The 12,382-nt window shown below is 41.2% G+C and overlaps 1 protein-coding gene across 2 annotated transcripts; it reads left to right on the top strand.

Moving 5' to 3' along the window:
* Positions 1–3,583: 3,583 nt before the first annotated feature.
* adcyap1b (adenylate cyclase activating polypeptide 1b) lies at positions 3,584–7,324 on the top strand. Of its 2 annotated transcripts, XM_060058448.1 has the most exons (5): positions 3,585–3,945; positions 4,384–4,488; positions 5,404–5,538; positions 5,996–6,100; positions 6,762–7,324. In XM_060058448.1, the coding sequence occupies exons 2-5, from the start codon at positions 4,385–4,387 to the stop codon at positions 6,943–6,945; spliced, it is 528 nt and encodes a 175-aa protein (XP_059914431.1). In that variant the 5' UTR covers positions 3,585–3,945; position 4,384; the 3' UTR covers positions 6,946–7,324. The 2 variants fall into 2 exon arrangements, with proteins under 2 accessions (XP_059914432.1, XP_059914431.1); XM_060058449.1 differs by lacking the exon at positions 5,996–6,100 and having other exon boundaries at positions 3,584–3,945.
* The last annotated feature ends 5,058 nt before the right edge of the window (positions 7,325–12,382 follow it).

The raw sequence follows: 12,382 nt of genomic DNA, 5'->3' as shown, positions 1-12,382 counted from the left end.
AATATGGCCGACATCCCAAATGCATATTGGTGTGGAAAATCATCCCTGACCGCCCCTGTTTTCCTGGCAATTTAACTGTGCATCGTTTTTGAATATATATATATATATATTTTTTTAAATTTTAAATAAATAAATAAATAGTTAAAATAACCACAAATGTCTAGGGTCGTTTAACCTTTGAACCTTAGTTGAACCAAATCCAAATGGCATTGGCGCCCTCTAGGCTTTGATGTTGGAAACGGCCACTGATAAACTTAATAAACCTCCCTCGCTGTCGTTTTTGCACTTAAAGCCTTTGTTACGCCTATCACAATAACAGTGAATTAGGCGTTAATCTGAAATACCTTGTATGGAAGGATACATTCAACTGATTTTCTGATATTACTTTTATAATATACTTTTTTGGGTTTAGCTTTATTTTCTTTCTCTCTTTAGCTCCATCCTACGGAATAGGAATAGGGCCACAGGTGATTCTTTTTTTGGAGTTCAGACTGTAATCTCGGAATTCTGACTCTAATTTCAAAATTCAACTACCAGATTAAAAAGAGTTCTGACTGTGAATTCAGAATTCTGAGATGCAGTCAGAATTCTGACTATCAAGTCAGAATTCCGACTTTAAACTCAGGACTCAAAAGAATAGGCCTACACATAGGCTATATGATGATTTTTTTGAGTGCTAACTTTATCTCAGAATTATGTCTTTAAACTCAGAATAAAAAATAGTTCTGACTTTAAACTCTGAAATCTTGTTGTGGAGCCACTACAGAACTGAATACATTGCTTCAAAGGCTTTTTCTTGACGAGTTACACAAGTGAGTTTGAGGAATGTCGGCGGACACTGAGCTAATGACGTAGCCTATTGTGAACTCTGAGTCACGTTTAAAAGCCTCATAAAGGGGGCTACCAAAAGAAGAATGTTTGGCTGGTGGATCACTTTGCAATCCATCCAGCTCTCTCATAAATGCAGGCGATCACTCAAGGTCACGGATGATATTTGGTCCTCTGTGTCTTGTTCTTCTTGGGCTATATAGCCAATCCCAGTTCGAAAGTTCCCATTGCAGTGTTGGTAATTGTGGGTTTATTGTTCAAGGTCTATCTATCTATTATCTTCTATCCGTCTAGCTTTCTGTCAGCATCTCTTTGTTTTGTCTTCCCTCTCTGACATTTATCTTACAACCTAAACTTAGCCTATAATTATAAATAATATATTAATTTATCAACAAGTGAGTAGGCTACACCTTTTTTTTTATTTGTCCGAAACCTTTTACTGAGATAGCTAGTTCAAAAATATTGACTGTATTCAGCCGTTGTTAGATTTCTACGAAAAGTGTGCCTTTTAAATTAGATGTCTCTCTGAACAGACTGTGGGTTTCACAAAACGTTTTTCAGGTTTATTTCCCCACACAACTTACCCCCAAAACACGCATTGGGAGTTTCTGAACATACACACAAATTAATCAATATCCTCTAAGTACTCGAAGATGATCCGGGTCCTTCAAGGCAACCTACCTCTCTTCTTCATCCATCCCCCGCAAACTTTGGCTCTGTGACTTCACTCCTGAACCAATTATTATTTAGGCTACTATAGTTATTATATTTCTGCGGAACCAGAGCACAGCCGTATTATAGTATAATTCAACACACCGTAATATACACATTGGCCATTCGCATTGGGACAAAGCATGACAACCTGCATGAATAACAAGATTTCAGTCTTTGATGACTAGGCCTAACCTGCCGGCTTTCTGCTCCAGGTCACACAGAAATCTTCAGTTAAGTATGTTTGATTAAATGTTTGTATTCATATCGGTTCTTACAAAAATAAACATTTTCCATCAACATAATATATTTAATTGCCTTTCCGTTCTTCCTAAACTGCTGGATGAGCAACGTTTACTTCAGTCCACTGGGTATAGGCTGGTAGACTGATCTATCCAGCACAGATCTTGGTGGACACGCCCACTAGTGACGTCATATTGGGCAGATTTTCTCACACCTTGTGGTATAATATGTCTCCTTTTCAGTCTCTGCTTGCAGGCTTCCGCCCACTTTCAGCCCGTGAAATTATTTGGATGTAATTGACATGCCCTCTGTTCGGGGAGGGAATTTAAGTCCCTATTTTTCCCTATATAATGGAATGTTACTTATTGTTATTATTATTATTATTATTATTATTATTATTATTATTATTATTATTATTATTATTATTGTTGTTGTACCTCTATGTTGGTATTGATTAAAATGAAGTTTACTGACTTAAATATGTCATACATTTAATTGGGTGTTATAATGAAAATAAAGGTTGTTAGGTGTCCTGCTATGGTGGAGTTAGGCCTATAGCCCATATCAGGGCTTGTTTCATTGCCATATTAGGTTTTCTATTTCACTATAGAGAAAGTAAACTGGCAAAAAAAGGAAGAAAAAAAGATGGAGCGTAAAGCTTTCTCGGTGATTCATCCTCTGAGTCAAACGGTCCGCATTGTGTCCTTCTCCTCCTCATGGTGGCGCCATTTGTTAAGCGATTTGTCTGGTCACGGTGGGAACGAGCGCACGTATTAAGGTGAGAGTCTTTCTTTAGTTTTAACCCTTGCCGACGCATTCACTCTTTTTGAATCACGCCCTGTAACAGAAGTTGGGATGGGCTGTATGGCGACGGCTGCGTGTTCGTCATATTGCGTCAGAGTCAACTCTTTCTGACGTGAACGTATTGAGGCTGAAATGAATTGGAATCGGCGCAATGGTAACGGGCCTTAACGGTGACAAGGCGCATGGCCGGGTAGGCCATTGGGAATTGGAGCCGCACACACCGTTCAAAGCCTTTATGAAATAAGTATATATTGAGAATAATTATGAGAATTTCTGTATTATAACACTTTGTAAAATAGTCTTAGGCCTACACCTGAGCGATTCGTTTGGGTGTGGGTATAGAGCTTTAGGCCTAGCCCACTTATAGCCTATAAAGAATATCAAACATAGGCCTGTGTCTATAAATGTATATTTTTAGGTTGCGTGAGACTCAACATATTGAAATGTGATTTTAGGAAACGAGGAGATTGAAAGCCATGATGAACCATACATTTGATATCGATCCAAATCCGCAATTCATGTTTTGTAATATAGATTAATAGGCTCATAGTCGAAAAAACTACTTGGGGAGCAACAAAATTGTCCTCGTCATTTCAGCACTGGACAGTTCCCGTTTCCCGAACGCCTGAGGTTTCTATATCGGAAACGCGGTCCCAAGCATTACTCCCCGAAGTCCATATCACGGAGACAGCGCTACCATCATTTCTCACAAAAATATGATCATTTCCCAGCTCAGCTATAATCATAAAACCCTAATTGGAGTTATCGATGACGCGTGGGAGACGCAGTGGTCGTGTTGAGAGATAACATGATTTGTGCTGACCGTCACGTCGATTCGTGTAAAGTTCATAAATGTATGCAATCGCCCCTTTCAGAAGAATTAAGTTTCGAAGTAAACTTCCTTAGGGGGTGGGGTGGGGGTGGTGGGGGGAATGAGTCTGACGGATGCATCGATGAGGAAGGAACTGTACTATTATATTCCGGGAGGAACGCCTGATGACGTCTATAGCATCCTTAATGTGACTTATTGAAAAAAAGGCAAGGCTCGCGATACATGGATAAAAATCCAAGGCGAATCGGAGCGCAGGACAAAAACTTTTTTGTGCAAAGATATGTAGACGCACGGAGGTATACTTTTCAGTTTTTGTTTTGCTTCAACGACCGGTTTAGTCACCTATTGTGTGTATAAAAGTGCGATTGCGCTGCGTTGAGGGGAACATAAGGGGAAACGGCAGCGGCGCTTGAGCAAGGGAAGAGAATAAGAGGTGCCGAGAGGAAGATCTCTATCTCTCTCACACGCTTCGACAGCCGCGCCCGGATCACATCCCACCGCGCTCCTCTCTTCCACCCCTGCTATAGGTACGTGCTCACCGCTTTATGCAGCAGCCTCGGTCGCTTTAGTAACACGGAACAATTATATAGGCCTAACGGAGCTCAAGATTAAGTTGGATTTTTTTAATTTACATTTTTCTTTTGCAGCGTTTTTCCAGTTTTTTCTCTCTTAACTTTGTGATTGCCTCCAAAGGAGCACAATTTGTTGTGGATTTACGATCAATTCTGCACTTTTATGGAATGGAGTTATATAAGGAGCGTGAAAACAGTGTTTCGTAGAACGGAGTGTGCCTCTATATACTTGGTTTTAATTGTCTTTAACCAATCCAGCTGATTAATGTTAGGAATATCGTAAGGTAGCCTGTGATTTTATTACAGAAAGAATGCGAATAAGTATTTTTGGAATGCAATGGTTGTATTCAATTGTTTTAACATCTCTTTTCTTTTTCTTTTCCATTCCAACAGCATGGCCAGTTCGAGTAAAGCGACTTTAGTCTTGCTCATCTACGGAATCATAATGCACTACAGTGTTTACTGCACACCTATCGGATTAAGTTACCCTAAAATAAGGTATGTGAATGTGCTTTTTCTTCCACTTTGTTTATACATGTGATAGTCCGGATATTAAAAAAAAACAGTATTCGATTAAAACGAACATGTATTGTACGTTCAGCTATTCCACTGCAGTACAGTTTCTAGGCTACTGTGTGTATAGCGCGTCATTCTGGATCGGGTATCCCTTATTTCCAACAAGCGTAATTACGCACGCTATCTCTTTTTTTGCGTCTGCTATTTAACAAAGGAGAAAAACAATCGTTGATATGGCAATTATTTTCCACTTCCACAAATAACTGACTCTTGGAAAATGACAGTGGAAATGTCGTAGTGGTTTGGGTCCATCGGGACGGTGCATAGAACAGCCCCTGTTTAAGACGAGAGTGCAGTCAGTGCTACGGATAGCCCTGGGGATGACGATGGAGAGGCGTCACCGAGAGGAGGCGAGGCGAAACGAATAGGAATGCTTTATCCTAAATTATAAAAAAAAATTGTCAATCCAAAGCAAAGCCATAATTTAGGCGTGGTTTTTTATTCATTCGTTCGAATTATACGCTGCAGATTTTTATAAATCGCATTTCCGCTCCCTAAGGCCCACCACGTAAACGTGTCCATCCCCATTGTCTCTCTATCTCTAGGCCTTAATAATTAATGACACGTCAGCCAATGGAGACTCGGCAACCCATCACATGCATATTTGTCCGAAACAATAAAATGTAAATTATTGTATGCGGAATTGCATCATCACTTTAGCAGAAAATGTTTATTTTTTTCAGTTTTTTCCACTAGACTACAGAGTTAAAATATCACGTTACCTCGGTTATTTTTGTTGGAGCCTTATTCGATTATTCTGGTGCCATTTATAGTGTTTCCTTCTTTTCCCCAAACGATCACGAATCAAATTATTCGATTTCGTTTTTTCTATTCCAGACTAGATAATGACGCTTTCGATGAAGATGGGAATTCATTATCGGACATGGGGTTTGACAGTGATCAAATTGCTATACGAAGCCCACCATCCTTAGATGACGACGTGTACACACTGTACTACCCTCCAGAAAAAAGGTAAATAACCCTCTACCCTTCTCAAGTACAGACTTATAATGGAACTCAATTCCATTTAAAACATTTTGGATGTTTGCTTGCTTTGTTTTTCCAGAGTAACTCATTTTATTTGTTCAATGTTATTTTCATATCTAGTAGCCTAAAATGCTGATGTAAATTCTTAATGAAGTAACGATTAGAAAAAATAGGTTAGAAACACGTGTGTGTGTGTGTGTGTGTGTGTGTGTGTGTGTGTGTGTGTGTGTGTGTGTGTGTGTGTGTGTGTGTGTGTGTGTGTGTGTGTGTGTGTGTGTGTGTGTGTGTGTGTGTGTGTGTGTGTGTGTGTGTGCATTAGGTTGCATACGGTTTATCTATTGCTGTGACATTGAACTTAAAGGCACATTTTGGGCTACTTCTGATCATGCTGTCTGTGCTTTGGTCACTGACGATGTATGTGTTTCGCGTTTTATCATCTCAGAACAGAGAGGCATGCAGAGGAAGAATTAGATAGAGCCTTGAGGGAGATCCTGGGTCAGTTAACAGCGAGACAATATCTGCATTCTCTGATGACAATACGTGTAGGGTAAGGGCATTTCTTATCAGCGTTTACTAAGCCGCCATCACACTGTGCTCTGCGCCGCCCAGCTTCAGGTTGCTGCATCATTGTCTCGACTCCTTCGTATCATTTTTCTGTAGTGGTTTCACTTTCGTTTTGTGCAACAAAGTCCACTATAGAAATGTTCGATGCCCTCGTGAGCATCTCTATAGCGGGCGTGGTATTGCGTTCATTAGGACCGACCACCCCTTTAACACGCACAAAACCACAAACATCATGTTTTATCTATGTTTTATTATCACAACGATAGGTCAGTTGACTTAGATTAAAATACTAAGGTTGATTATCGATAACTTGATTTTTATTTTCCCAGTGGGCCTCTCTACGCGCCAGAATGTGTCATGGGATGCAAATGAATCATTTATGACAATTGTCTGACAGGATTAAAGCCCTGATTCGTTTAACATTGGCGTCCGCGCTGGTTTTAAGGAACGAAAAATCCCGAATAGGAAACACTTCCTTGAATAATAAAAATGCTAAAACAGGCAAATCGATGTTTCAGTCTTACAATCCTTAAAATCAGAAAGTAAAACTGTTAAAAAAAATGCAGTTCAATGTTGCAAGGATGAGGCTGGCTTTTCAGTGCAGCAACCTGTAGTCTGACATGATGTGTGTTCCTGTTTTGCAGCGAAGAGACTAGCATGGAGGACGAGTCGGAACCATTATCTAAAAGGCATTCGGACGGGATATTCACCGACAGCTACAGCCGCCATCGAAAACAGATGGCTGTGAAGAAATACCTCGCAGCAGTCCTGGGGAGAAGGTACAGACAGAGGGTGAGGAACAAAGGACGTCGACTCGCGTATTTGTAGCGATGTTAAAGCAGCTCCCCCAAAACTGCCCCTCCTGTGTAAATATCCAGTCGTTCAAGTCATTCAGATATACCTGACAAACAGTGGATTGCGCCTGTGTTCTTTAAACATGTATTTATGTATCAAGTAAAAGCCATTAAATGAATATTTTAATAATAATATCGTTTTTCTTTTGTACAAAAGCACTTGATACCGCACAGTTATATACTTTGTGGACCAATATTTTATTTTCATGTCAATATGTTGAAAAAAACAAAACAAAATGACAAAAAAAAGACATTCGAAAAAAAATGATAAGTGTGCACCTTCAACGTTATGCGCTTGACATCTTCAAAGGTCATCTACATATGCAGAAAATAAATAGATTTTAAAAAGACAATCAGAGTATTGAATGTTATACTTATTTTTGTAACCAACGTTTTAGTATTTCCTTTTATTGTGGTGTTGTTTTAAAAACAGGCATCAAAGAAGCAGTGAGCATGCTTTGTAAAAAAGCATAACTAAAAAGGAATCTAAATATTTGCCCCTCTGCCCAGACAGACGCCTTCACTGGGCTTTGTGTGTGTGTGTGTGTGTGTGTGTGTGTGTGTGTGTGTGTGTGTGTGTGTGTGTGTGTGTGTGTGTGTGTGTGTGTGTGTGTGTGTGTGTGTGTGTGTGTGTGTGTGTGTGTGTGTGTGTGTGGGGGGGGGGGGGTTATACTGGCTTAGGTTGTAGCCAATCCTCTGAGGGGAAAATAAATTCACTGATTTGAGAAAAACAATTATTTGAAGTCTTGGTGGCGATGGTCTGACTGCCCATATTGACGAGGGATGAGTTTGTTTACTGTAGACCATGCGGCAAACACTGCGTGCTCACTTGCCTTACAATTGGTGAAATATCGGAGGATAAGCAACGATTGACAGACCTGTGTTAATGAGTTTTGGTTAGCGATAGCCATCATGAAAACAACCACAAGATAGGCTACATCATGCATTCCACCGTTTGTTTTGATCCACATCAACGCGTTTGATTTGGGAACCTTGCGCTCCAGTGGTTGGTTACACTCTGGACCCCACCTGTTCGAAGATTGTACTACGAGTCCACATATGGGATAGCCAACACAACCCAGAGACATAATGCATTTGCAATCCCCCCCCCCCCCCAGCTTAGGCTATTATTATCTATAGCGCTGCTTGTAGACTAGAGGTTGAAACCTTGTTATACTTTGAGTAGAGGTGGAGGTGGAAACCTTGTTATACTTTGAGTAGAAAAACTGCATGCCTTGATGCTGTGGCTATTTAGAGTTGGTTGTTTTCTGTTAAGCTTATTTCTACCCTATTGCATCACAGATATTTCGAAAATATGAAAGAGGGTGGGCTATTAGGAAAGGGTAGGAAAATACCTGTTGATGCACCCCGCCTGGCGTCGTCGATGTAGCCTATATCAGAGCCCCCCCGCCCCCGCCCTTTCTGAATGTCCTGTTACAAGTAGCATTTATTGATATTTTCTTTGGCAGTTTGGTCGTTGTGTTAATGCGTTGATTTGACAATGATGTGGTTTGCTGTTATGACAAAGATAATTGCGTTGGATGTCGGATGTACGCGAGAGGGGGACGAGCTGATCCTGATCACGTGATCGACAAGAGTAGCTTCGAGAGAGTAATTTATGTATAGAGATGGAGAGAGCGAGAGAAGGAGAAATACGGCGTGTGTGCGAAAGAAGAGAGAAAAGGGAGAGAGAGAGAGAGAGAGAGAGAGAGAGAGAGAGAGAGAGAGAGAGAGAGAGAGAGAGAGAGAGAGAGAGAGAGAGAGAGAGAAGAGAGAGAGAGAGAGAGAGAGAGAGAGAGAGAGAGAGATTTTAGACTCAAGGTATGCGAGTCAAACTAGAGACCAGGCTAAATGGATGAATTGAAATGCCAACGGCATGGCCGATCGACACAAAATACAAGAAATAGAGGCAACAAATAAAAAGCGATAGAAAAAAAATACTATGCCTCAAAGATTGCTGCCACGCAATTTGGAATACAGAGGGGCGTGCGAAATAAATACAAACAGAGCAAGAGATTGTTAAAAGAGTCGCTTAAAAAGAGTTGGGTTGTAACAAACCCAAATTGGGTGAAGGTGTTCATTACCTGAATAAGGATAAAACGCCCGCTCCCTGACCGCTCTGTCCGCCTCTCTCGCGAGAGTCCAAGAATACGGGACAATGAGTCTGATGCGAGAGCCATATCAGATGTTGAAACCCCGTTCCCTTCGCTCCGTCACCAGGGCGCGAGGCACCATAGCGGAGCAGATGGCCACTGCCACATTTAGTTAGCCTCCTCCAAGTAGGACCGAGGTGTATAAAATTCATACCCCCCCCCCCCCCCCCCCCTCCCCCATACACCCCTTCAAAGGGATCCTCTCTGGACCTCTTAATATATAGAGATATCTCATGGGTTTATTCAATATTATGCAAATGTGGCTTCGTGCACCCTGCATACCAGTCTGCGCTCTGTGCTCCCCTAGAGAGTTATCAATATAATCCTTATTGAATTTGCACCTGTGTGTGTATGCACGTGGTATACTTTGTTAGCGTGCGCGCAAATGCGTGCACTTGTATCTTTTGGAGTGAGTGTGCATCTGGGTGTGCATTCTTGTTTGTGTGCTCATCTGTGGGTGTATGCATGCGTGAAAGCATTTCTGTGTGTGTGTGTGTGTGTGTGTGTGTGTGTGTGTGTGTGTGTGTGTGTGTGTGTGTGTGTGTGTGTGTGTGTGTGTGTGTGTGTGTGTGTGCGTGTGTGTGACTGTGTGTGGATGTGAATGTGTGTGTAGGATTGCCTGAGCTGTCTGTAGAGGTGGAAACAGTTTTTTGGCTTTTGTGCCTTGCTTCTACATTGTTTTATGAAAATATGAATTCAAAATCGCCACACATGGTAGTTGGCAATTTTAGTGGCCCTACGATGCTGCAGTACATTAGCTTACGATGAAGCCCTCCTTTTACTCTTTTAGTCGCTTGGCTTGGTCTGCCCCAGAAGTAGTAGAGTAGTAGAATTAGGCATTTTTTGTTGAAAAGCACGGCCAATGAGTTATTAGGTTAAAGAAAAAAGAATACATGTTGATGGAGCAGGCAACATGTGTGTTTGTTTATGTGTGTTTGTGTGTGTGTGAGCGTGTGTGTGTTTGTGTGTTCTGTCTTTGTGAGAGTTTTGAGCCAATGACCAGTATTAATCAATGTTGAATATAAGGTGTTGTTGATTGTTCAATATTGGTCGGTGATTTATTAATCTGTGAGAAACAGGCCCCATGGTCTTCTGTTGTGTGCACCACTAGGTTTGAAGATGAAAAAAGGGGGATCTTTAAACATGAGTTGTTTTACAGATCAAAGCAGATGCCTGTTGTTGATACTACGTATATTTAAAGCGCCAAACGCCTTACTTCAATGTTTGATCTCTTAACTATCTGAAAAAACAAAACAAATGTGTTTTACAGTGAACCTTAGTAAAAAAAAAAAAAGAGACATCATTATACACGCAGAAATCCTAGATCGGGGTTTTTACATTTCTCAATGTTATGAAAGTGTTGTAAGATTTGTATGATAAATTTTTGTAAACAACACGATTTTCTTATGAATGTCTAATCTTTGAAAGGAAAAGGAAAACAAACAAACATATTTGAAGTTAGGATTTAGGTCTTATAATCTAGGCTCAGAAAAAACTAACTTTCAACTCATATTTTCAATTCTTACTCACGTCAATACACAATACACACACACACAGACACACAGACACACAAACACTCTCACACACACACACACACACACACACACACACACACACACACACACACACACACACACACACACACACACACACACACACACACACACACACACACACTCATACAAACAGTCGCAAAGTCCCCTACAAGATATCAAGATAAATGTCCTGCAGCCACGGCATCACTAGTCCACAGTGCACTACAGAACCTCTTTCTTTCAGTCCAACCTTGCCCAGGGAATCTATCTGTCTCAGTGACTTCAAGTGAGAAATATACTCTATAAAGCCAAGAGCTAAAACATTGACATTGTAGTTTTGGCATGGTGATCCAGGTCTTGATCTTCAAACATAAATACTCATAAATAAGGAATATATAAATTACAAATGATGTAAATAAAATCAGGGTCTGAGGCATGATTAGCCGATTCTAACATTGACCCTTGCTATAAAATCCTATCAAAACACCAGCATTAAAAATCACAACGTGCGGCAAGCCAACGATGACAATTAGTATTGCATTGCCATCAAATTCATTCATCTTCGTATTAAACTGGCATATACATATCATAAAACCAATCAAACAAACCAATGAACCAATCGAAAGAACCTCCCAACCAACCAAACGATAGAATGAACCGTCCACGATGGCCATGGAGGCTGACGGGAGAAACCGGAGGAGCCTGGACCCTGGAACACGAGGCCTTGGCGGCGGCTGAATAGGGGCCGCTCGGGACGTTGGAGTACACCGGCACATCTGCTGTTCTCCCCCCCCGCACCCCGCCTCCTCCTTGGCCTTGGAAGTGCCCCCACCCCCACCCACCTCCCAAGGAGTTTGGGGATGGGTGTGGCAGAAGAGAGAGAGAGAGAGAGAGAGAGAGAGGAGAGAGAGAGAGAGAGAGAGAGAGAGAGAGAGAGAGAGAGAGAGAGAGAGAGAGAGAGAGAGAGAGAGTGTGTAATGTGTGTACCAGAGCTCCACTAACCCAATCAGGGAGACGTGCTTGGCAACGCTCCACCAAAGGGATACATTTATGTTTATGCGTGTCATATGTGAGCATGTTTATGTGTTAGTTTGGAGAGAGGGCATGAAAAGAAAGGGACTGCATATATAACTGTGTGTGCATATAGGCGTCTGTGTGTATGCCTACTGAGACAACAGAGACCTCAGACTAAAAAGTACACAAACGCCTGATAATCTTCACATACATCCCAGAAAAATTACCCAGCTAAAAACGATGGAAATCCAGGTATTCCGCTCATAAAAATGAGACAACTCTGAGAAACACTTACGCATCAAAGAGTGGATAAGTGTTAATACAAGGTTATGGTGTGAAGGTGGTCATTTTATGTATTTTAAATGCTGAATGATGAACACACAACTTCCTGTCAAGACAAATAAGCGTTTCACTGGAACAGAGAATTTACAACCTGACACATACTGACTGCCTGAGGTGATTGTTATTAACTTTGAGAGGATATTCTTTCCTTTGTCTTTCCTCCCAGCCATTCCATACTGAGTTCATGTCTATCTATCCACTGAGCAGCTCAGGTGGCGAGCCAGAAGGAAAGACACCAAACAATTTATTTTTTTATAAATCTGATTAGAAATGCAAGCCATGGATGAATATTTAGACGAATAGACCCTTGATTTGTTCCACAGCGATAGCCTCCACATGGTTAGCATAAGACGAGGCCGGTCCCTAA

This window comes from Gadus macrocephalus, chromosome 8, assembly GCF_031168955.1.
Source record: "Gadus macrocephalus chromosome 8, ASM3116895v1".
NCBI lineage: Eukaryota > Metazoa > Chordata > Actinopteri > Gadiformes > Gadidae > Gadus > Gadus macrocephalus.
The sequence above is the reverse complement of the archived record's forward strand: the minus strand, read 5'-3'. Positions and strand labels throughout refer to the sequence as shown.